The 26,602-nt window shown below is 49.6% G+C and overlaps 1 protein-coding gene across 11 annotated transcripts in view; it reads right to left on the bottom strand.

Annotated features, from left to right (window-relative positions):
- Positions 1 to 4,253: 4,253 nt before the first annotated feature.
- The window catches only part of MVB12B (multivesicular body subunit 12B), a 49,241-nt gene continuing 26,892 nt past the window's right edge, over positions 4,254 to 26,602 (bottom strand). For all 11 annotated transcript variants that reach the window (XM_046901702.1, XM_046901703.1, XM_015279391.4 and 8 more), the window contains 3 exons: positions 12,939 to 12,994; positions 11,178 to 11,237; positions 4,254 to 8,628 (listed from right to left, as the gene is read on the bottom strand). In XM_046901702.1, coding sequence (XP_046757658.1) covers positions 8,542 to 8,628; positions 11,178 to 11,237; positions 12,939 to 12,994 — 203 coding nt within the window. In that variant the 3' untranslated portion in view covers positions 4,254 to 8,541. The remainder of the gene's footprint in view (positions 8,629 to 11,177; positions 11,238 to 12,938; positions 12,995 to 26,602) is intronic.

The raw sequence follows: 26,602 nt of genomic DNA, 5'->3' as shown, positions 1-26,602 counted from the left end.
ACGATGAGCCTGTTTTCAGCAGCAGGAGAGATAACACACGGGGACTCACAGTGCCCTTTCCCACAAGCACTTTGATGGCTGCACCATCCGCAGCGCAGCCCCACTGCTGCGCACCGCGCTCACCCCGGCGCCATCAGAGCACTGCTGCGGGTCCCACAGCCGGGCAGTGCCCTGCAGAGCCCCGCGGGGGCACGTGGGGTGGGGGCGGCTGGCGGGGCTGAGCGTGCTGCAGGGCGCTGCTCTGTGCTGCGGGAGTGCTTCTGGAAACCGTGACACGGAGCAGCCTCGGCAGTACGGGCTGGGGGGAAGGCTGTAAAGAAATAGGGCAGAGCAGCTGGATGAATACTCATTTTAATTTAAGATCCAACACTCACAAGTCAAACTACAAAGCGGTCCCACGTGGGGCGTTCTCATGTTTTGGTTTAATCGAGCATAATTCTAGAGGTCAGATTTCGCCTTTGGTGGAGGTACGCCGTGAGACACCCGAGAGCTCTGGAAAAGCAGCAGCCTGGAACCCACGTCGGCAGAGCGCTGCACCGCGATGCCATCGGCCCTCCTTCCCCGGCGCGCTGCCCGCTTTATTAATTTCTGCTTTGCTTTAAAAAGAGGCATCTACCGTTTTGCTTCCCTGAAGAAGCTCATAATGTTATAACTCAAGTGTCAGGACAGATTAGGTTAAATGTACTGTGTGATTCCCAAAGGAAAACAAACTTCCAAACATACTCTATTTGCCTCGTTACGTGTCATGGATTGCATTAGAGCCGAACATGTAATTCTGTCGCCTAATGTGTTAAAGTTGGCATGAATTTTATTCTCTGCACAAGGTGAGAAGTTACTTAGCTAACAAAACATTCCGTTTCCCCCTCTTTGCGTTCCTTCTTTATGAGATTCTGAATGTGACATTTTCACAAAAAATCCCTACACTGATTTGTGAAAAATGTATATTAAAACCAAAACACATCAAATGGAAAGAAATCACAGATGGTTTTATTCACAAGCAGCAGAATTAATGGCCTTCTCTACTCTTTATAAATATTGGAAGCAGATGAGTTCATTACTATTTCACTCTAATAAGGAAAACCTGCTTTATTTTGACAAGACATCGACTTATCTGCTGTTTGTACCGAATAACCGATCCGTTTCCTTGGAACGGTAAAGGAAAGGTTATGGATAAGCAGAACTGGGCCGCCAAGCACCGAAATGCCAAACGCCTTCATTTCGGATCACGCAGAAACGGGATTTGGGGATTTTGAAAACGTCGCTAATTTTCAGAATAGAAAGTTTTGAAATGTTTACTTTGTGGTCGTCTTAAATTTTTACATCTTTCAACAAAGCAAGCAGAAAAGTGAAAACATCTGAAAAGGCTTTGGAAAAGAAAAGAGTCAGCATGGCTGGATAAAGCTGTGGGCTCCTTTATCTTCGCGAAATCTGCACACATGGAGCAGAGTTCAGGATTTTCCTTTTTTTCCCCGTGCATTCAAACACTTCCCAGTTCACGATCCAAGCCGTGGCGGCTCTGCCAGACCTTCAAAGTGCTGCTGGCAGCCCTTCCTGCCGCGGGATAAAACATCAGACCCTGGGGAAGCAAAAGCTGAGTCATTTTTAACCCCGACAACATTCACTGATGCGGTCATCCTGTTAGTCATGGAAATCCTGTGTTATTTCTATTTATGCTTCTTTCAACACTCATTAACCAAGGAGTGAGAAAGTTTCATTTTAAGCTGCAGAAGATGTTTACCCTCTCTGAGGCCACGGCAATCAGTTACATGGCTTATCCATCACTTTGGAGAAGGGAAAGGATTTGGAGAAATTCCCAGGGCGAGTTAATTCTTGAAGCTGTAGGAGGAAGAAGAGGCAAAGAAAACAAACAACAAAAGCCACAGCAGCACAAAGCCCAGCAGTCTGTGACATCGCACCCCACGGCTGCTGCCAGCCTGTGCCTGCCGCATCCCCAGCCAGCAGCCAGGCCGTGGTGGGTGCAGCGGGGTGCTCCCCTTCTGGGGACAAGTGGTAGCTCCCAGTGCCTGCAGCGTGAGGCTGAGCTGGTTTGGTGGAACCAGGGGCACTCGCTTTAGGAGGTTATAAAAACATGTGCCTGAAGAGCATGTCGGGAACTTGGGAATTAATCTTCTTTAATTCAAAGGGCACTCAAAGTATGTGAGATGGGGATATTGGCTGGGGTGAGAGAAGATGCCAGAGGTCATAGTGTGCACCACTGGTGGGTCAAGTTCAGAAAAATAACAGCAGAATGAATAACAAACTTGAGTTCTAATGGTGTGACATGAGCCTCTCCCCCATCGAGAAGTCCATTTTGCCCCCAGGAGTGCATGCAAAAGGGAGAGAGCTGCCAGGACCACCTGGGCTGGGATCCATGGGGCCAGGACCCCCTGCCCAACCAACAGAGCAGCTCTGCCCTTGCTGCATCTGGCCCGTGCTGCTGCCTGTACCGTCCCCGTGCTGGGCATCATCCTGTCCTCATCCTGCCTTGCACTGAGCCTTCTCCCTGCTGCAGAGGCAGCTCTGCCCTGCAGACCATGCTGACAGCGGTACTGGAGCTGAGGCCTTCCCAGTCACACTCCCCTGCTGATGTTAAATCGCTCACCAGCAGCAGCACTCGACAGAGAGCTCGAAGCAGGGCCACACAGTGCACAGCGTGGGTCGTAAAAGCACGGCACCTTCCCTGTAACTCACACATCCACCCTTAACTGCCTCTCTTAAAATACAGCCGTATTTCAGAGCTGATTATAAAACCCTGTTTATTTCTGCAGAATCCCAGTTTATAATATTTGTAAAAAATGAGAGCGTGGAGCCCTGAGCCCAGCAGGCCTGCTCTGAGCCTGCAGAAACCTGGCCCACGCATAGCTGCCAGAACCTCTGCACCAGCACCAAACCCCAATGCTGTGCCAGCACCAAACTCCAAATGCTGTGAGGAGCCACTGCTGAGCACCTCCAAGGCCCTGCCTCGAGGCCCAGGCCCTGCCCGCTATCAGGTCATTGCAGATGGGGACTGTGGCTGCGGTTGCAAGATGCCCTGCAGTCCCACAAGCTGCATGCTGCTGTCACCTGCTGCACGCTGCTGCAATGCCAGCCACTCCTGGCTTTGCCTGAGCACTTTATAGAGGATAAACGAGTTGTTCCACCGACTTTGCCTGCACCTATTGCACTGAACTCACTGCCACACACACTTGGAACACCGCCTGTGCAACAGTGTATATGTCATGAGTGGTCCCTTACCCTCTAGTAAATGCTAAAGTCAAGATCTTCTGACTTCTGATTTTTTCACTTTGCAGCATAGAATTTAGCAGATGTTTCAGACTGGTTTACAAGGATAGAAACCAATGCAAACAAAAGCAAATTACCTTCATGGGGTTCATGCCGTCACCTCTGCAGCACCAGCCACGGGCAGTCAGCTCTGCAGCTCATTGGAGGGCTCACAGCTCCTGGTCTGACCACCAGTGACTCCTCTGCTCCCATGGTTTATGTCCTGTGCCTGAACTCAGGTCACATCTCTTGCAGTGTCCTTCGCCCTCCCAGGTAGCTTGAGAGCACAGGAAAGGGTGTATGTGATCTCAGCCCTTGCATCCCACCAAAACCGCTCAGAAAGTCCCTGTCAGCACCAAGCAGAAGTAAATGGTGATCTGTGCAGCTGGGACAGAGAGAAAAGCTCCTCTGTGAGTCTCTTGTATAAAAGTCTGCAATACCCACTCCTCTCTGAGACCTTCCAATCCAAGGACATTTTTGACTGATGATCTTCTATTTTCTTCAACTTCCTCAAAATCATGGTACAGGAAGGTGAGAAAACTCACCACTGTGGGATGCTGCTGGAAACATCCACCTGGCCAGAAACCCAGCTTCTTATTCACTTAGTATGCTAACCTTGTACTGTTGTAAGTCCTGAACAAGAACTCATCGTGATATCAAGCCAAATGCTGCACTGCAGTCAAAGCCTACTGTAAGAAAACATTACCTGTATCACACTAACTTGTAATCTTAACAAGAAACAAAAATAGTTTCAGGTGCTACAGTTAAAACCACTGCACTGCAGCGGAGTTCAGAATAGCTCTGACTGATGTTTAATTCCTCCTGACACATTCTAACTCCAGCTTGGGATACAAAGAGGCCAATGCAGTGATGGTGAGGAGCCAAAACCAGCAGACCTGTCCCAGGGCCGAGTGCTTCTGCTCCCATGAGCACGAGCTGTGACACTGTAAGCTTCTTAAGCTCCAAATTTAATGCATACACAAAACAGAGAATAAACCAATTAAAACGGGTTTTATTTAACAAATTATATTAAGAGTACAGACTGTTATCACACAATGAAACTTCCCTTTGTAAAATACAGGAGAGTCATCTAAAATAAATATAAAAGGTAGTAACATTCATTAGATTAATGCACAGTAAATTTGTTTTCAATAACCCAACAAAATGCATAGCATCTCAAAACAACACTTTCCAACTGCATAAAAGGTTTATCTCCTCCATTTGTATGATGGCATTTAAAACTGTTGCTGTTTGGAAACAATTTCACAATAACTGACCAAAATATCCAAACTGTTTGGGTTCTCTGTACTGAACGAAGTGAGCAGCACCTCACCGAGCCTTTCTTTAGCAGGCAGCACCCTCCCTACCTGCAGCACGCTGGCTTTATGGCTCAGAACAGCAAACACCGACCCCGCGTGGCTGCCCTGGCGCCGGGATCTTCGCTGGCCAAGGCTGGGGCTGAGTTAATGCTCACTGCAGACAGGCTGTGGGAGGAGGGCAGTGGGGCACAGCAGCTGTGGGGCTGTGACTCCATCGCTGGACCCTCGCTCTGCCAGCATCACTGCTTTGCTGTGGGGTGAGCACAGCAGGGCCGTCATCTTTTCCCTCTTTTAAAGACACCGGTAAGCAAGTGCTGCAGGCTCTATTTTATGCAGCTGTTTGTGCCGCTCTTTTGGGAAAGGGGTAAGGAGAGCCGCAGCCCTGCCAGGTGCCACCAGGTGAGCACGCCAAAAAACCCAAGGCTCCAGACTACCAACAATGTCCTACTACATAGGAGGCTCCCAGGGGATCCTCTCATACAAACATCAGGATAACCACAGTGACAGTCAAAGGAGAAAAGTCTGACAAAGCTTATTTCTACAAACTACAGCTATGAAACACTCCCACAGGAAGACATCCGCTAGGTCTGTCCACACTTGATCACTAAGTTCACACTCTACATTACTTTCTGCACTAATATCTTTCCTTTCCATAATTAACACATGAGACATCACTGTCTGTCCTGGACAGTCCATGAGTCACCTTAGTATGCTCTTTGCTGAGGGAAATCCGGGAGGCAGCATGCCACTACTAACTCACATCAGAAGGTATATTGTACAGTAAGTAAACCTCTGCTGCTTTTCTGTTTCTCGTAGAGATACAGATCTGGTGGATAATTCAGCAAACTAATTTTTCCATTAGCCACAACATTAAGCTAGCTGGTATCTAATTTTGTTCTAGAAAGAGACAAGGTAGCCAAACACATCTGGCAAAGTTCTGCGAACCCACTCTGTTGCAGTCTGCTGACACATCCCCTCCCTGTATGCTTCAGAAGGCTTCTCTACAGCCAGACAACATCAGTATCAGGCTGCCTGAACACTGACTCCCTGGGCAATGCTAGCACACTGCATGTTGGACAGGGAGGGAGGAAGATGCAGAGATGCTTGTGCGGGCTCCAGCATATTGCTGCAAGGATGCAAGGACCAGCCTTGCAATGAGCTACCGAGAGTACAAAAGTTACAGAACAGTACAAAAACTGCCTGCGGAAATACTGACGTGGTACCCATGGTCTGGGGACGCAGAAGTGCAGCAAGAAAGCTTCCTAAAATCAGTAGATCACAAAAATGACACATAAAACCAGCCAAGCTGTGCTGTGTCACACCATGCTTCTAAGCAGAGACTCTGAGCTCTCTCCCTTTGGAAATGCCAACAGTTTGTTAGACTGTGGTTAGCATGGCTGAGAGCGCTGAGTTAGCACTGGCCTTCAGCGCTCAGAACATCCCTACTGTGCTCATACAGAGAGAACTCCAGTTGCACTTCTCATACTTTCAGGAACAGCTATCTCTGCAGTGCCACAGTGCAGAAACACTGTGAAGACCAACTTTATCTTCCGAGTTTATTTGCAGATGCATCCCTGAAGAAAATTTGCTAGGCTAGTGTAAGAGAATAGAGAAGGAGAACCAACTATACAAATATATCCTGAAGATTTCTTAGATGCTTGTGCCAGCTGCCTGTCCTATCAGCATTTTGAGCCATCCAGTGTTTCTTGTAGGTCACTGAGGAGAAAGCTGAACTTACTACTTGAAGAAGGCTAAGCTATACAAAAACACAAGTTTTATCTGCTCTAAGCTACATCTCGCGGGAAGGGACTGAATGTTGCATGCCTGTTTCCCCAAGACATCCCCAGGGAGAGCTCCCCCGGATCAGAGCCTGGCAGTGCCCAAAGCTGCTCCTCACCACTGTGTGGCCAGCGCTGTCCTCAACACATGGAGAGGCGGTGGGGTGAGGTGCTCCTCCAGATTTGCCCCCATCTCTTAGTAGCAAAAGCTGACCCTCAAGCTTGGCACTGTCTCTGCAGCCCTCGCTCCCCTGCCATCAGCAATGGGGAACGCTGGCTATCTGAAGCTCCGCTGTCCCAAAGCGATGAGGAACGCACCGCCGCAGCCGGCTTCCATCTACCTGCAGCATCCACTGTACTACAGGAGAAGCTATGAATGGATGCCACAGAAAACTACAGGACAAATTACAAGCAGAAATACAGAACGACAAAAGATGGATGATATGGGCATACAACTACAGCATAGAGTGGATTTGAACTTCAAGTGAACCTGAGCCAAATGACCAGGCTGCCATGGTGTGTTCATTTGTCGATGTCGGCATCATCAATCTAGCCTTTGTGAAGCTTGGCAGTGAGGTCTGGCTTTGCTTTCCTGCAGGATAAATAAGAACTACAAATGGTGCTGCAACCTTCAAGTAAATGAGCACTTCCAGGGGGTCACTCAAACCTCCAGAGCTGATGCAAATGAAATAGCTTTAATTCTTTTGACCAAATTATGACACACCTGCAACTGAATCTGCCTGTGCTTTCGAATCACACAGCCTTGCTTCACAGAGGCAGTTTTAGAAAATGATTACCTGATTGGAAGAAGTTGAAGCAAAGAACTGGAATCGGACTATCCTGAACGTTAAGGTATTTTGTGCTCATTATCCCAGCAATACGATATGGTGCCTTAAAACCAGAAATGAGTCTTTGGACAAGAAATACTTTACATATGTACAAATAAAAAATACAAGCTGACAGTACAAAACCTACCGTTAGTCACCATTGCGTCCAACTAGAAAATACAAGATCCATCAAAAGCAGTGCAAAGCAGGTCAGGGCATACACGTGACCCAGACAGAGAGCGGCAATACTGTTATTTGTTACTATGGCAATTGCATTTCAATGGGGTTAGGTAATCATTATTTTACAATACAAAAAGTAGTACATTTTAACACTTACTTAAAAATTGTCATTTTGCTGCCATGATGTAGCTTTGTTCCACAGCAGAAACCCAAAAAAGCAGCACAGAGTCAGATAGGCATTTCTCAATAACTTATTACAGCAACAGACTTTTCCAAGACATGCATTCAACTCTGGAGCGAGCTCACAAGGAGGCTGAGGTCAGGGCTTTACGCATCAGCCCTCATCCTGCGCTACGCCAGAGTTCAGTGCTTCCCTCTGGAGTGCCAAAGGGAATGGGCACGCCTCTTGTTTTAGCAGCTATGAGGCAAAAATGAGAGACCTGCTCCATGCTGCAGGCGGGCAGCAGCATCCACCTGTCAGCAGGGCATGGCTCAGCACAGCATGCAGCAGCTGGCCGGCTCACAGCCAGCATCCAGCCCAGGGCAGCCAGGATGTTTGTCACTCGAGGTCCCCGTGCATAGCAGAGGAACCCCAGCTCTGCCTGTGCTCTGGGGGACCTCCGCTGGCCAGCTGCTGGGGAGAGGCCTAACGGAGGCCTGAGAGAGAGAGGCCCCAGCCCCACACACCCATGGCAAAAGCGAAGATCTCAGCCTGGGCTGATCGTGGCGGAGCTGCCGTCTGCTCAGATCTCGGCAGTGCCACCACCAAGCACCACAGGAGGGGTGGTATGTGCGGGCTGGGCCTGGGTGTGCAGCCTGGGGCCCCCAGCTGACGGCTGAGTCTTTTTCTTTCTCAGGGCTCACTGCCGAGCATTCCTGATGGCCTGCGAGCTCACAGCTGGCTGTGCACAGCGCTTCGCTACAGTTGGCTGCTTTGTGACCGTCCTACAGCAGGGGATATGGGAACGGGAGCAACCGGGAGGCTGCCAGTCAGTCTCCGAGCAACATACTCACGTGGAGACGCATCTGCAGCAGCTGCCGAAGGGTAACGAGGTCTGACGCGCGGAGCGGGGCGTACGGAGGCGGTGCGGGGCGGGGTGAGGCCGGAGCAGCTGGGCCTGGCACCGCGTCCCGCTCAGTAGTACGCGCACACGGCCGCTCCGGCGCCGGTGGCCCTCAGGACGGTGGGACCGGCGGGCAGCGCGTGGGGCTGGGCGGCAGGCGGGCTGCCGCGCTCTGCTCCGTCCTGAAGCTGTAGTCATACTGCGGGAAAGCGAGACAGAGGCACTGGTGGGACACCGGCCTGCGGCCTCCCCAGCGCGGCCCCGGGGGGAATGTCCCGGGTGAGAGATGGGGCGGGGGGGGGCCTGGCAGCCCCCGCCAGTGCCACTCAGGGGAATCGCCCCTCTCCCGCAGACCCAGGTTAACCCAGCGCGGCCACTGAGCTGCCCTCCACACAGGGCAGCCGCGCAGGAAGATTCCCCGCTGTACGCCTCGGTTACGCAAGCTCTATCGCCGTAATTACAATCGTCGGTTCGGCAATCTGGGCGGAAGTCCCTAAGCCTGCAGCTTTCGGCCCCATCGCAGCGCGGCTCGGCCAACCCGGGCCGCTCACCCCGGGCAGCACCGCCGAGCTCCGGAGCGCGGGGCCGCCGCCGCCGCAGCGCCACCTGGCGGCAGTCAGCCCGGGAGCGCCGCCGCCCGCCCCGCCCCGCGGCACAGAGCCGGGCGGGGCCGAGCGAGAGCCGCACCGGGACCCCGAGCGTCCGGCCTCGTCTGCGGGCGGAGCGGGAGCCGAGCCGCCCGCTGCAGGGAGGCGCTGCGGCACTAGGGGGTGCTCGGCGACCGCTCCCGGGCTGCGCCGCAGTCGCCTCCCGCCCTCCTCCGCGTCACGGCGTACGCGCGGCGCGACGGGAATCGGCGCTGCCACGGAAACCGCGGCACCGCGCGGAGCTTCCATTTTGTCCGCGCGGCACCGTGCGCTGCCGGCTGCGGGGACGGCGCGTCAGCGAGCCGCGAGCTTCGAGACCGCCTTTTAATTGGCAAGCATGTCTTCATTAATTGCACCTCAATGTCATGATGTCACAGCCAGCAGCACCACCCCGAGCTACAGAAGCAATAAGCCTCATTTTTCAACACACAAACACATAAAGATGTCAGCTCAAACTGTTTACTAATTAACACTTAAAAAGACACAAATTAGATATGCGTGGCTAAGAGCAATTATAATCAAGACGAATTCCTCTAGTCATTTGGGAGCTGAAAAAAATGCCTAATTGCTGGAACCAATGTTTTAAAAACTGAAATCATGCCAGTTAGCAAATATGTTCATTTAAGGAACATTTCGTGTGACTGCACTCCGGGGAACTGACTGCAAACGTGACAACGAGGACAAACATTCTGCGTAAAATTAAAATTTTAGGCTCCTTCAGATTTACAACTTCTTCATTAAATACATTTGTGAAGAGCAGCCTGTGCAAAGTTGCAGCAATTAAGTGGTTAAATGGACAGCCTTCCTTGTCAGTTTAAAAAGAATGATTAATATTAGATGCACACTTCACTAATTAGACTCCAGACTTTCAGCTCAATGCCGAGCTAACGAGGAAGCCTCACTCAGAGAGCCAAGGCCTGCAGCAGCCCGAGCAGCACAAACACACACAGCCCAACCTGCTGCAGGAGCTGCACACACAGCACAGCCCGCTGCTGCACCACGTGCAGCCCGCCTGGCATACCTGGGCACTCACACAGGGAAGTTTCCCTTTCAGGGACATGAGGACCAGCAAGCACAACTCGCTGCAGTCCTGCAAGGAGACGGCAGCGATGCTGCGGGGGCTTCTGCTCCTCACTGCCACACATCTATTGAACTGGCCATGGGAAAACTGTGTCCTCATCTTAAAACCAAGCCTCTTCACCCTCTGCTCTCACTGGGCTTCACCATTTGCTCACACGCTCCCCAGCACACAGCTGTGCGGTTCCTGGGCCTGGTACAGTGAGAGGCTGACTCCAGACACAGCCTCGGTGTGCAGAACAGAACTGGCACCTATTTTCCCTGATTCTCCTGAAAGGGTGGGGTCCTTTCATTTGGCTCAGTGTGCAGCTTGGAGGATGGGTGCATACATCTGCAAATATGGCGACAGAGAACAATAACTCTTGGAATTCTCTGGGAATACTTTTTGCAAGGCATCTAGCTCCAGGGAAAACATTCTCGCTGCTTTGGAAATGCAGAAGATTTGCTGTAATGGTGCTATTGCTTGCAAGGGAAATAAAGCCATGCAGAAATTCGCAATATTTATATGTGCAGCTATCTATGTGCAGACAAGATACTTCATCAAGGAATATGGGCTGCATAATTAGACTTTTCATTACTCTGAAAAATACATAGCCTGCAACAGACCAGGAGGGTGTGAGAAAAGCTGGCAGGTGCCAGCCCCTCTGCCCACAGCCTCCCAGCATGGCCAGTACTGGCACACACTGCCTTTAACCCTGATGATGTGCACAACAGAGGTGTTTGTGACCACGGATGCACAAAGGCAATACATTCTGATAATAAGAAAGAAAGGTTAAATAAGAGAGACATCTAGAACTAAATGAAGGGCAGCAGACTTTGCCACTAGATTCAACACCTGAAGCTTCTGTAGGCACAAATCATAGATGTTTCTAATTCCATATTAACTATCTGACTCAATACTGACTTCATCCACAAGCAGTGACTTAGGAAAGACAAGAGAGCTCTGCCACAGGGCAGAGGTTCTTGCAACCAAATAAGCACAGATCTCACACAGCTTTTGCTCAGTGCATGCCTGGCTACCTACCTCCTTTTCAATTTCTGCAAGGGTTTTGATTGTGATGCCCAAGAGATCAATTGGCTGCATCTGTGGGAAAAAAAAGGAACAAATGTCCAATTGAGTTGTTTTTTTTTTTTCTTTCTGTTGTTTTGTTTTCATTTTGTTTAAAGTCAGCAAATACTCTATCACCAGAGATTTAGAGGCACCATCTGTAAACGAATGCATAATCCTATTTCTTGGTGCACCACAAGAGTGAAGAAGCAGAAGCTGGTTTAGGGATAACAGCTCTAATGCCTTTCTCCCTAAATGGGTACAGCTGACACTCATCACCGTGTCGCCCCAGATTGGTCAGCCTTCAGCCCCCTCCCTGCCCTCAGCACCTGCCCTGCACTGCCCACGGATTTTGTTTGGCCGCAGCACACAGGTGTGAGTGGCACAGGCGGGGAAAGCCGCGACCAAACTGACCATATGGTGGCAATGGTGTCTAAAGGATCTGAAGGGAGGATTAGCACAGCCTAATCTCTCTGCATTTGTCCTCGCAGCAGGGGGCCCAGCTTTCTGGGAATAACGGCCCATAAACAACTCTTGCAGAGAGCAATGGCTGTGAAAAACCGCATCCGGCTGCACACGCAGGTTGTGTCAGTGAGAAAAAGGATGCACGAAGCAGGAGCACGGTGGGAAAAATCAGACACAGCTGACGGCTCTGCATTTGCTGTAACAGCTTCTCATAAATTGACTTTAAAAGAGATACTGTTTTAGTGATTAGATGGATTAAAGAACTGGAAATGGGATGCAGGGCCTCTGAGCTCCAGCCAACCAACTCCAGTCAGTGCTGTGGGGCTGCCATGACCTGCAGGACGCGGTGCTGAGCGGCTCCCACAGGGCCCAAACGTGCCTGGGGATGCCCTGGCTGTGCCGTCGTGCTGTGTGTGGGGACCTCTCTGCTCTGCTGCTGTGCCAGAGACACCCTGACTTAAATAATCTCTCCAGCCAGAGGGCAACAGGAACACTAGAATCATTTTTCTATCGCTGTTCCTGCTCCTGGTGCCCTGCAGAGGTCCAGCTGCGGTGTCATTAGGACTCAAGCACCTTTCTAAACTTTCCAGGCTGGAATTGGTAAACACGATGGCACAGCTTCACCTCAGAACTGGACTTCTGCCAGTGTAGCCATGGCAACCCTGCTATCTAGGGTCAGCTGCAGCTCCTCAGCTCCATGTGCAGCCACCAGTGCTCACAGCGATTCAACAGCTCTGGAAGGCCTGGGTGATGCCAACTGCACTTGGTTTTAGGGCAGAGGAAGCACGGTGCTCCCCTGCTGTCAGGGAGCTTGGGGCATTGTGCCTCAGGTGAGGTGGTGGGAGGAGGGAGCCCAGCCCAGCCGTGAGCACAGCGCCCAACCTGGCATTGTGCTGCAAGTGCTGACCTGAGCTTCTGGGGTGCACAATGGAATCTGTGAGGCTGACTTCTGCGATGCTGCGTCGATGGCGATATAAACGTGGTAGACGTGAGTATTTGCAGCTTTCTTTAAAATCTCTAATAAGAAATTATAGGTGTTTCCAGTGGCCGGAGTCACGCTGCCACTGCCATTTTAACGGTGTTAAACCTTCCTCTGCTGGGAGAAGTCAGCTCCTGTGCAGATCTGGCCCCAAGCTGCTCCTGCCCTACAGCTCAGCAAGGTATGGGTTCCCAGAGATCAGCTCCCAGAAGCAGGCACTTTGTGTCAACGCCTTGTGACCACTCCCCACGAACAGACCAACTATGGACACGAGAAGAACAAAGACAACTCACCCCTTCAGGAGCACAGGCAAACTTCTCTGAGATCATGAAAGGCACTCCATCCATTGCTGTAAGGGACAAAACAAGTGAGATGTTACTTTTCCAGCTCACTTCTGGTGTGCAGCTTCACGCTCACAAAAACATACCACGTGTACACGGCAGTGACATCTGCCTGATACTGCATGGAAGTTACTGCCAATCATTTCTCCCTCCAATCTCCCAGTGGTTTCTCTCCATTCAAGACACAGCTGAGTTAGTGCCTACAAAGTCAGGAGCTCAATGAACCCTCCCTGCTCTACCCACACGTAATTTCATGGTCTCAGTTTTACGTTTGCTTCCAACTTGGTCCAGCTGCCAAAACAGGATGGTGTTTGCAACGCAAAACACACACTCTAAAAGGACAGATATTTATTTACCACTACCACAGAGATCCATCTGAGCTAACTTGGTGTCCTAACAAGAGGAAAATACCTGGTTCAGGTAACTTTCACCTTCCAAATGCAAAGCTGTAACTACTGCTACCTGGGCAGAACTACCGCCAGCCCACTCCCCTGCCCGGCTGCCATCACCGGGGATTCGGCAACAAGAGACGGAGCTCAAATAGAAGGCAAACGGCCTCTGGAGGACAGCAGTCAGTGAAGCAGAGGACAGGCACACAGACACGTCACTGTGCCAGGCGCTCTGCAGCACCACCTTAATGATATTAAGAGGATTTCTTATATTTTAATGTCTTGTATATTCTTCTCAGATAACACAACGATGCTCAGTGTTCCTGTCTTGTTATCGCCGCCTTGAAACTTCACAGAAATCCTCCCACCAGATATGTCAGTACAAGTGAGCCACTTATTTCTGAAGCATGTATCTCAGCCATTTCCACACAAGACTGAAAAGGGCACGTTTCTAAGGCAGAGTGCAGCCCCAGACACACACGCTTTGTGTCAGTTGCACCTTCAAATTTCAGCTCTTAAGGAAATAAAAACTTCAGACAGACCAAGTTTAACCCCTGGAATGCCCTCCAGTAATCCTCAAATAGGGTCTTCTTTCACAAAGCATCTGCACCCCTGAAGCCCGCATCTCCCCGCTTGCTGTTTCCTAACTGCCATCAGCGCCAGCGAGTTATTACATCAGTGACTTAATGAGTCATTTAAGAATACTCAGCATCTCACACTGTCTATTTTTGACTTAAAGAACCAAACCAAATGAAAACAAAAAAAGCCCCGCTCCACTGAGATCATTTCATTACCAAAGGTGTTAGGTGGCAGCCGTGGCGTTTCATGAAACAAAAGGAAACAGATGAAAAGCAGCGTCACAAAACCCTGGGAAGTTCTGAACCTGGAAGACCATCTGCATCCGCTCCCCCGGCAGGAGCTGCTCGGGTCGCTCACGCGCCGGTGTTTGTGCGGCGATCTGCGGGATGGGCTGCAGTGCCGTGCGCCCGCCCGGCCGCGCAAGGAGCAGCTGAACGCGGGGCGTGCCAAGGGCCCAGCAGCACAATTAGCACTCTCCCAAACAAACGAGCTTCAACAGAGCTGTAATTAAGCAGGCCTGTAATTAAGTATATGCCCTGTATCCTAACGATCATACTTAAAAATGGCATGATGCATGGAAGCGTGTTATTAATGCCGCAGTCCCAAAGTGCAGGGAGCGTGCACAGGAGCTGGCGTGGCAGGCCCGTCACACTACAGGGAAAAAGCAGCAGGCAAGAAGCTCACTCAGCAGCTCCACACAGCCAGGCAGGACTCACAGCACCCACACACACTGTGCTGCGGCGGGCCGAGTGGCGGCTGGTGCTGCAGGGTGCCCATGGCCGTGCAGAGCCCGGCCACGTGCTGCTATGCTGGGGCAGGCAGCGGAGGGCAGGGCCTGCCGAGAACCGCAGCACCGTGCCCGGATGGCTTCTCCACTCCATGGAATTACATCCGCAACAGATCAGGGAGCTGCCCGCACCGCTCTCAAAACCAGAAAAAACAGGCAGGGATCTCAGACAGAAAAATGTCAGCGCCGTTTACTGTCTCTGAGGAACGGCTCCTCCCTGAAGGCCCAACCAATTAGCTCGGCTGCTGGAGTCAGAAGAGTGCCGAGAGAGCCCGCGGCCAGCAGCCCTGAGCCCAACTCCAGAGAGCCCCACAGCCCCTCCCGGCTGTACACGCGAGCTGCAGGCTGACTGAGGAACAGTCCCTGCGCCACGAAGAGCAGCGGCGCCCCACGCCGAGCACACGATAGATGCCGCCTTCTGTGCTGCAGACTCCAACTGCATCGCGGTTGTCAAATTAGTAATTCATCTTTCTCGAATAACTATATTTTTAGCAAAGCTACCAGATTTAAATAATCAGACCTGCCAATGCTACCCTCATTTAAACATGCTGACGAACTTTCACAGGCAGCATCAGTTAACATAATGAGTTTCTGGATGACAAAGAACTTCAGACTGTAGTTCTCTACACTACCCGGCGTAATAAGCACTTGTTCTTTTCTACAATGTGCACATGAAAGAGGAATCTCAATAATAATTGCTGTAATTATCTCGAAAAATATGTGGTGATTAATGGTGATTATGAAAATCTGTATCACTGTTCACTGAAATCTCCCATGATCAGATGGCTTCTTGAAGCAGCCACTGCCGAAGGCCGTGGAGCACAACGAGCGGCGGAGCTCCGTCCACCCGCAGCCGTCCCAGCGCCCAACGCGCCGCACAACGCACCCGGTCCAACCTGTTATTTATGCAAATAATTAATTACTCTTGAATCCAACTAGCGGTTTGTCATGACACATTAATGACTTGATAGACTTCTATGAACTAGTGAACACAGGACAGCGGAGCGCTTTTATCGTCATTTAATTTAAAAACGATCCTGTGTGAAATTATCTAGTCGTGAGTGATGGAAGCATAAAGAACAGACTCAGCAAAGCTCCTTTTGGATCATTGCTTTATTAATGGTAACGTCAGGGAAATGAAAAATGCTAACATTGTCATATTTAGCTCCTGGGCGCAGACGAATAGCTGCCGTGCTGCTCACTGTGCACACTGCGGCAGCGTCGCGTCCTCACACTGCAGCCATGGGGACGCGGCCGCAGCCCTCCGACCCCTCCTCACACCCCCCCCATGTGCTCCTGTAGCTCTGGCTATCTTCACTGCTGTTTCTGCATGGTCTTCTACACTTGAACTTTCACTTGCTGATCTTAAAAATAACTGCATTCCTTGCAAAATACTTTCCTGCATCACACTGAAAATTAAACGTTAATAACCGCTTCCACAACCCACAGGAAAACACACAGTCCTGAATGCACTGCCACTGCAGCACAGCTCGGTGCCTGCACCCATGTGCACAACTGTGCAGGACACTGAGCGCTGAGGAACGCTGTGCTCTCAGCCCCAAGGAAAGTCATTCACAAGTGTAGGGAAAAGCAGCCTGCAAGGCAGCAGGAGGGCGTGAGCCTTCCAGAACGAGCTGCTCCCTCCATGTTGTAAAGCTAAGCCTCCTACTTCTGCTCTTCTGCACAGAGCCATGTAAAGAGCAGCCCAAACAGCGCACGTGCACGCGCTCTGCACTACTGTGCGCCATGTCCCAGATGGAGCGGCGCCACTGCACATCTCCAGAGCACTGTGACAGCCAAACCTCAGGGGAGAAACAACAGCACCGAGCAGATGAGCACCAAGCAGCTGAGCACCCTCCTCCAGGCACGTCTCCAGCTCCGTTTGCAGCCCAGGGGAACAGCCCCTGCACGAGGCTCCTTGGGCTACAGCGCAGCCAGGAGCTGCCCAGAGCTCCCCAGGAGGGTCAGGCTGGGCCTCACTGCAGAGAGGAGTCCTGGCAATGGAAACGGCCACAGCTTTTCTGTTCATCCTGAATGACATTGATTCAAAAAACAGACCTGGAATAAATTTTCATTCTTGCTAATTTGATTGTCAGCCTTGATTTTCTCTATTTCCTGCATAACTCATGACACAACACAATTAGTTCTGTATTGCTAGATCAAGCCCTGAAAACACTTGAGCAATACTCCTGGCTTTGATTACTTTCTCTCTTTAAATAACACAAAGGTTAAGCACTGCATGGTAATAGCTAATGGTACCTGGGTGCTGTGGCTGCCCCACACTGCCAGCATGGAGCAACTTCAAACAAGCTCTTCGGATCGCGAGTGTTTGGGAGCTCTTGATTTTATTATTTTTTAATAAAATGTCTCCTTTGAAGTCTCTGCAACATACTGAACTTCAAAGCTCACACCTAAGCACGTGCTGCTCCCAAGCAACAGCCCTTAATTAATTAGAGCAGAGCTGATACAGCGTGGGGCGCTCACACAGCTCCGAGCAGTGCAGTGGGGCCGTGCTCTGAAGGAAATACAGACACTGCTCCATCACCTCCAGCTCAGATTGAAGGCAGCAGAGCCCATGGGGCCGTCGCCCTGCACCGCCCACAGCAGGCTGACAGCAGTGCCAGCATACACACCTCAGCTTGGGGTCAACAGTTGCAAAAAGCATCTGAGGAGGCACCCACAATGGTTGCAGTGTTCCCCGGCCATGGCTGTAAATTTCCCCCTCTTGATGAGAGAAACATCCTGCTTGGGGCGGGCCGCTTCCTCCAGCACTCATGTTCTTGGCACCTCAGCCATTTGCTTTACTGCAGTTTGGGACCAGGGTAGTAAAGGAACACAATGCCTTTTGTTAGGAGCTCTGGCCCTGCAAGCTTTGATTCTCCTTAGCTGATATATGTATGGCTTTTTGTAAAAACAGAGGGGAAGGGCTGCTACTGCAGGAGGCTCCAGCCCTGCACCCAGCACTGTGTGCAGCAGGGCAGTGCAGGGCAGTACATGGCGGTGCAGAGCGGTGCTGCACAAGGCAGTGCCCAGCTGCCAGCAGCTGCAGTGAGGCCGAGCTGGGGACAGTGGTGCCATGCAGCTGGCCTGGACCTCACCTCCTGATGTAATTCAGTTTTCAAGTGCTCAGAGCCATTAGTGAAGCCACATATTTCTATCGGGTAAATTTCATTTGCATATGCAAATTATATCTAAATACGCTGCACCATTAATATCATCGCTAATTACATAATAATAGTCACCAATCTCCACACAGATCAAACTTACAGTTTTGTAGCTATTAAGGAAATTGTGCTTTGTAATTAAGATAATCCTCATTTCCAGATGCTAATTAACTATATAGTAATTAGCTTCTTTTGCTAATGCAAATTAAGTATTTTCATCCTTACTGGTAAAAGAGTTGCTTATCACTTAAAAAAGAGACAACCTAGAAATAATCCCTCCTCCCCTTTAAAGGTGAAAAGGTAACTCCATTTTTATCACTCTCATGTGCAAAGGCAAATTAGCGCTGATTAATCAAGTCACAGATAAACGCGCCCATCCCATAGCACGGACGGACGTGGGCAGCTCCCTCCCACCCTCCACGGAGCGCCTGACGCAGCCCACTGCAGTGCATCAGCTGCCCCTGCGTGCCCAGCTCTGTGCTGCGATGGGACAGCCGTGCTCAGGGCTGTGCCCGCGCCCTGTGCCAGCCCCAGCCCAGCCCCAGCCATAGGGCTCTGCCCACCAGCAGCGGGCGGCTGGCAGCCAGCGAGGCTTTGGCAGGATTCAGTGGCGGCTGCAACGCATTCATCATCTGCTAAACCAATCCGCCAGCTCCACACCACCATTTGTCATTAATTATGCTAATCAGCAAACCATTACTCTCTGATGACACCGCGGCACTTATTAGCTAGTTATGGCTTCTCAAAAGCGCGGCTTATTGTGCATGCGAGTGCTGAGCATACATTAGCCTACAGGGAAGAAATGTCCAATTACGAAAAGAAGAAATTTGCTATTATCTCTTCCTAACAAACCAATTTAGTAATTAGGAAAGTCTCTGAACTCAGAAGGATTCTTTAAGAAGAGCCGAGTGATGAAACTGGAGGATTTTGTTTGCAATAACTTGCGGAGCTGGAACTAAAGCGACAATATGGGAACGAGCAGTTAGTATTAAACGTAATTATAATCCCTGCACCAACTTGAAACCATCAAAACTGCAGGCTGTACGAACGACGGCCGTGCCTGGCTCAATCCTTAAGAGCCCTCATTATTCACTGCAGTACACATACAGACCCGCGGTACCTCGCAGCCCCACCGCCCACAGCAGCACAGCCCTGGGGGCAGCTGCAGCCCCGCACCGCGGCTGTGCCACAGGGCCCCAGTCCACGTTGTTTTGTCACTGCGAGAGGAAAGCTCCCAGTTTTAGAAGCTTAATATGTGTTAAGAGCTCATTAATATCATCAGAGTAAATGGGCCTATTAAAACATCTTTAAGCAATATCTGAACATAAATCTCCCTAAACTATATTTAATGACCGTACTTAAGATACATTATATGCGAGTCTTAATGAGACATTAGATAGCCTTTTGGAGATTAAAATTAGAGAATCCGTATAAAGTCTGTCCACTTAATGTAGCCTTAAGCTACACTGATGAAAAGCATTACTACCAAATTATTACTTCATTAGAACAAATATTTTCTAATCATTCCTGATTGATGCCATTACTTGCTTCCCTATATATTATCTGTACATATATAAAAGTATACACAAACAATTTTCTTGTTCCGCAGGAGAAGAGAGAAATCCCGAGATTTCTAATGGCTGAGTTAATTACTCGTCTTCTTTCTACTGAGTTAAAAATAAGCACTCTTTCCAAAAGTCCATTTGCTGTATCCCCACTCTTCGAACTCAATAGAAGATTTTAGTTCCATTCACCACGAGGCTGCGCCTTCACCAGTGGCTGCTCTGCTCTGCGAGGAGCAGCAGCAGGACGGGATGCCCCAGGCTGGGTCTGCACCTCGGCCCTGCAGGGCACCAGGGGTGGGAGCAGCCCCGGATGGGGACAGCATGGCACTGGGATGGCTCTGCCACAGGGATGGGCCCACTGCAGGGATTACGAAATGACGCCACTGAGATCCATCTCTGGATGATGGGGACACACCTCCCGGCACGCAGAGTCCTCCCTCAGATTCAGAGGGAATCTGCAGCAACGAGACTATTTTTATTTGTTCTGCCCGCGTCTTTTATCCAAAAGAGAGAACATCTCACTGTGACAATTCTGCATTTAAACGGTGCAAATTAAGCATTCTTCATAAATAACAGCCTGGTTTTCTGCACTAGAACTCCTTTTTATTAGCAGCACAGTAACGAACAATGAGCGATGTGTTCTATTATTCTTTGTCAAATCACAAAATGCTACATTAGAATAACTCTGCTGGTCAATGTAATATAGTAGATTAAATTCAACTTCTGTGCGAAAACCACTGTAAAACAGCATGATAAGAAAGCTATAAAAAATTTAATTTTACTCCAAACTCCATCAGAAAAAAAAAAATGGTGTGAAAAGTAATTTTGCATAATCAGTGCACGCCATCTGGAACAATTAACCGATTTCTATAGAACTATGAGGATCAGTCATATCTGCTTATTAAAGATCAGAAATTATACAAGTAATAAATCCTTAAAAAAACTAAGCGTACTCCCGCCTGTCAGCGCTATTTTAACTTCAAATACTGAAGAACGCCTGATAAGGCTGAAAAGAAGAGATTAATATATGCAAATTACATCCAGCATTTAAAATCCCCAACAACTGTCTCCGGTTTTCTGTCCCTTATTGCCGCCTTTATGTTTTATTCATACACCAACTCACCTGTCACTTCGTAAGCTATAATATTATGGGGGTATTATTAAACAGCATAAAGCCGCGCTTTAATTGGAAAGCTTCATTGCATTTTCCAATTATTTGGAGTAAATTAAAAGCAGATGCACATAGTTTAATAAGGAGTCTAATATCAGTTCCGGGAAATCAAAATTCATTGTCATTACTGTGCCGCGATAGTTTTGCAAACTGTACTCGATTTCAGGGGTTCTGAAAAGAAAATCTGTCGGTGCAATCTGTTAATTGTCACTCGGTTAATAACTGTTTAAATATCCAAACCACAGAGCAGCTTCCTATATAAAAAAACAGGACTGCGGCACTCAGAAAAGCAAAACAAACACAGCGCAGCGCACGGAGGTCGCACTCCACAGAAACCACTGTGAGCTGCACTGCACAGCCATGGGGCACCTGCATCACCACAGGACCCCACCAGCACCAGCACTGCCATCCTGCGTCACTATAGGACCCCACCAGCACCACCATCCTGCGTCACTATAGGACCCCACCAGCATCCTGCAGCTGCTGGGCCCCAGCAGCACCCCTGGGGGCAGCCGCACGGCCCCAGTGTGCAGCAGAGCCGGGACGGCACGGAACGAAGGCGCAGCACTTCCTGCAGTGGTCGGTAACGGCATACGGGCACTGAAAAGAGCAGCGCTTCCCGCAGCCAACACATCCTGCATTTGTACCACTATGCAAAGATGGGATGGCAAAGACAAAGGATGCAGCTCTGGAGCAGACCAGGTTAAGCAGAACACGGCACGTGGGCTGAGCCTGCTGAGCCCAGCGCCCGTTCCACCACAACGGGCACAGCTGAGCTGAGCCCACCACAAACACTCCTCTGAATCCCATTAAACACAGCATTAAGCACCGCATCTCCCTGCCTGGAAGACGCAGCTGCAGCACTTTACATCAGCCTTCAGTCTCCCTGCACGGCTGGTTATTAATAGAGCCTTTTGTGTTTTGATGATTATCCAGCTCTCTAAGTCCAGAGACTAGGAATTGCAGGGCAGGAAAACAGGCTGACTTTAATCCCAGCCCAGAAAAGAGGTTTCAGTGCAGAATAAAGCCTGTGTCACAACTTGTCTGCTTTTGGACCGTTCTGATTAAAATTCAGTGCCACAAAAAATAAATTTAGCTCTGCTTTGATTCTTAAGAAGCACAACGAACGCACACATGGGAATCTGGATGAACAGCAAAATGCAGCACAGGGCCTCCCCTCTGCAGAGCAGAGCTGGGCATACCGAAGTGCTCCAACACAGGAGGGGATTGCGGAGCCACCAGAAACTACACAGGAAGATGAAGATAAAAGCAATTCTTGTGCAGCGAACCAAAAAATACCATCTTTCTTTTTTTCAAAATTACCTGTTTTAATAAAGCAGACACACTGTGCCAAGCGAACCATTTAATTACCTGCAAAAATGATGAAGGAAAACAATAGTTTGCAAAAATAAATGACTAACCTCTGATTAAAACGTCTGTCCTCATTACATCCAGATAAAAGATACAGTATCTTTTAGAAGAAAATGCACATTGAAGAGAAGTAAGTGGCAGTTGTAGCATAGATAACCTGATATTTTGCAACCAGAAAGAAGCTGACACAGGGGCACAGAAATGTTATAAAGACTTTAACTTTTATCACACTTCTTAATCTAGAAAGACCACTGTTCCTTATTTTTCCTCTATGTGACATGTGCCGTGTGGTGCTCTGGGGCTGGGCTGCTTGGGTGTGCGCTGGTGGGCACGATCTGGAGCAGGACAGCAGAACCAGGCCCTGCTCTAAGAGATGGAGCTCAGAAAGCATGGAGGGAATCATGCTGCGTAAGAGCAACGTGTAAAATAAATCCTGCAAAGAAATCTACCTATAAAAAAATGACAAGTCTTCTTGCTAAGATAAGTACTATCCAATACAGGAAAGTAACTTTCCCTCCAGGAATCCACTGGTTTTCATGTTTGTCCAGCTCATTATCAGCACTTTCCATTCTCTGCTGCCTCCAGAGCTCTGCATTACACATCCATGTCAGCACAGTGCGTTCCCAAACCCTCCGTGTGTTGCAGGGCCGGGCTCCGTGCTCCCAGCAGCTCCACGATGCAGCCCTGCCCCTTGCACAGCTCAGCTCCTCCAGGAGCCACACGAGGGGCTGCAGTAGTGACATGGCTAGAAGCCACAAAGCAGCAAGTTATTTGAAACACTGTACACTAACAGGCAGCAAAGTATGCTCTGTTTGTGTTGGTTATTTTTTTTTTTCAGTGCAGCTTCCATATTTAAATGCTCAAAATAAATGAAACTTGGTCACATCCAAGGGTTGCAGATCACCTTGTTATCTCCAGGCGATGCCAGAGCAGCAACCTGCAGAGGCAGAGGGTGACATGATGGAAGTCAGGTTCCTGCCCAGAAGGTGACGGCTGGAGCAGCATTCGGACGTTTGTGCACTTGCTTCAAGTACAAATTGGTCAAAGAGGCTCTAATTATTTTGTACACACATTCTGATGGGGCTGCACAGAAGTAGCTCATGCAGTTCATGTAATACAATTTCTGTCTTGACAGTCTGAGAGCATCAGACTCCAGAAGGTACATACAGACTTCATGTATGAGGCAGTCAGAATAGCCATGTGCTTAGCAGCAGTATCCACAGACACCCACCTGCAGCAGGACTCAAGAGCTGGCTGCAGAAAGCCTCACTGCAGAGCCGGGGCACTGCCAGCAGTGTGCAGGGCTAGCAGGGGCCTCAACCCCCCATGAGCAAGGAACTGCACACTGGGAGGCACGGTGCCAGACAGAGCCCATGGCTGAGCAGGTGGAAACCTCACCCTGCAAGCTCAGCAACTAGTATTCAACGTACTGCCACGTGCTCCAAAAGGAATGTTAAGGCCTTGTTCCATCCTTAATTCTTTTCTCGAGATGGCAACTTGGTCACGTACACCCGGCTTGCAGGTCAGAGCGACTCAAGCAAAACCAAACCTGGAGCAGTGCAGAAAGCTGGGAGCTGCAGTCACAGCTTGCCCTGCCAGCAGGCCTGCACTGCTGCCCCCAGCACACAGCCCCAGCAGCACCTGCAGTGCAGCACCCACCACCAGGCTTTGCTCGCTGGCACTCACACAGCACAGCACTTCCTGCAGGTGAGACTCTCAAGGCAGTGGCATCCTGCCCTGACGCACACTGTTATTAACTTCAGAGAGCTGCAGTGGCATTAAGGACCATCCAATTAGCAAGGCCTGCAAGAATATTCACACTGCTACATCTCTTAGTTTCTGAAAGGGTTAAAGCTGATTATTAGCATATAATTTACAGGTCCTTTCTCCCAGGAAAGAAATAATGCACAGTAAATGCCACATTCATTTTAATAATACATGTTACAGTCTGTGCCCAACATCTGCACAAAGGTAAAGCAGACAGATTTTTTTGACGTGTCCCACTCTGCCATCCAAACACAGCCTTTTTGTTTCTTAAGTGACGGAAGGTTTAATCAAGAAAGCAGGCAATTCATCAATCGGAACAAGGCTGCTCGCACCGCCCTGACAGCACACACATGGTTCTGTACAGAAGAAACCTGGCCACCTGTCAGCAGCACCTCTTACATCAGGATATACAAATACACCAAGCGATCAATCCTCCAGCTCTTCCCATTCATTTCTCTGCTTTCTTATTATATTTTTCTTTATGCTAGATGTTGTCCTCATTCTCTGCAGGGATAGATGGGAGACAAGGCAAGCTATGGCTGTTTATATACTATCATAAAAATTTATATACCCTTAAAGTGACTTATTTCCCTTCTATTTGAGCACCGTTATTATAAATAATTTTTCACTTCATTCAGGAATTTTCCCTATGTGTTAACATCAACAGCTGCCTGTAAGTGTTCCCTTCTCCCTCCATCCTTGTGGCTCCAATAAGGCAAAACAGTACGCAGCCGGATGATGCCACAGCCTGAAATGAAGGCAGTATGTAGTCACAACAACATCTTAATTAAGCTGAAGGCCATGAAGAAAGTCTGTCCTGTGAAATACTGAGCAGTGGCTGCTGATAGGACAGCCTAGAGCAGGATATTCTTCTTCCAGCTGCTGCCCATTGGAACATGCATATTACACCTGTCAGTCCTCAGCACCGCGTTCCTTGAAGCACCATGATCCCAGCAGCATCAGGTCTATTGCAGCTCCTCCTGCAGCAGTTCTGTGTTGCAGGCGTGGAGGCGTGGGCCTCCCCTCAGCATCCTGCCAGGGGCAGGTTCATCATCTGTGGTGCAGCCAGGACCCCCCCTGGTCACCCAGTGTTTAATTGCTGAGACTGGAAATGACACCAGGATGGCCAAAAGCTGTAATTACTGCTTTCAGGACCATTATTTCCTCAACTCCAACTTTACAACAGTAATCACATTATGTGCACAGAGGAGTAGAGGATGGGTCCAGTGGGGATATGGCAATTTCTAGCAACACGTATGTTCAGGCACAGGGCAGGTTGACAACAGCAGCTCCTCTCACTCACCACAACAGGCCGAGTCCTCCCCAGTGTCACGTGCTGGGGCAGCCCTGGGTGGCTCAGGACAATGCTGAGCCCACAGCACAGACCTTCAGCTCCTCTGCAGCTCTCCCTCTAAATATCCTATCCCCTTCTCACCACAATTCAGACCAAGGCGACACCAGATCTAGGAGATAAGAGGCTGCCCATAATGGCTTTTGCTTCCCTCAGCCAGAACCAGAAGCCTTCTATTCTGCCAGGAGCCAAGAGAGGGAGCCAGCAGCTCGGGTGCACATCAGCAACACCCACTCCCCACCACTCACCCCCCGCCACCTTCCTGCACCGCCGGGACCCCCCCCCCAAGCCCTGGCCAGGGAGCACTCAGGGCAGCAGTGTGGAAGCACTCGTAAATTTCCTGTTGCTATGGCACTGCAGCGAGACACCAACACTGCAGCATGGATAAAAGGGACTGGCTGAGAACTGCTCCGACATAACAGGAAACTTCTGAATGGTTTCCACCACATGCCTTGGGGTTAATCTGCCTCGGTAAGGTTTAAGTACGCACAGGGAATTGTCCCAGCACCTCATCACAGCTGCTGACAAGGCTGCAGCACTCAGGAGCTACGCACAAAGATCCCTGCCAACACAAAGGATGTTTCATATGACAAAAGCGTTTCTTCAGAACTGCCCCCCAGCTGCAATAGCCATTTACACCACGGGTACACACAGCAACCTGTGTAACAACACGCCAGGCGGAGAACGTGCAGTGAGGGGGAACAAACCCAGCCACAGACTTTGAGTGAAATGTGTCTGTGCAAACGTGGAGGACTGATGCCATGCCTAGTTTTGTAGGTCTGTTTTACGCTTTGCCTATAACTATCTTGTAAAACATTCAGGATATTTGCAGAACGGGTTGTTTTTCCAGGCTGCTCATGCTGCAAGCAGAGGCAGTCCCAGAGGCAGGGTCATGCCCAGCAACACTCAAGCGGAACCGCTGCCTCCACCAGCGCCTTTGATGCTGTATCAGAAGAGAAAATACAGCTCTGCCATCCTCTGTGCAGGATGGCCTTGTGAGCACGAGAACAGAACATGCTTTCCCTTACATTTCTAAATCTATTAGGGCAGGAAAGTAACAAGAAAAACGAGTACTGACAAGAATTATGCCACTGTTATATTCCGTCTATTTAGGAACTCAAAGCTGCAGTTTCAGTCAGAGATTACCTCTTAAATAACCCTTTGATTATGGTACATGAATTAGTGCCATGTTCCCATGTAAGAAGTGTCACTCACTATTAACGGAAAGGACCTGTGAATGGAACATTTTTGCCACCACCTCTTCTATGATCATGCACAAGCAGTACTTATTTTGTACAGCCCACCAAATCCACTGCTGCTGCTTCTGGGTTTCCAAGCTGTCCTGAGAATCTGCTCCAGCCAGGTGAAGGGAGCTCACTTTCATTAGGTTTTGACAGAGCTAGGTCTAAAGCAAATATTTTTCTTCCCTTGCAAAAATGTTGTAACAAAGAGAAAACTGCTACTGTGTTTCT

Source organism: Gallus gallus, chromosome 17 (assembly GCF_016699485.2).
Source record: "Gallus gallus isolate bGalGal1 chromosome 17, bGalGal1.mat.broiler.GRCg7b, whole genome shotgun sequence".
NCBI classification, from domain to species: Eukaryota; Metazoa; Chordata; class Aves; order Galliformes; family Phasianidae; genus Gallus; species Gallus gallus.
This window is presented reverse-complemented; position numbering and strand designations above follow the sequence as displayed.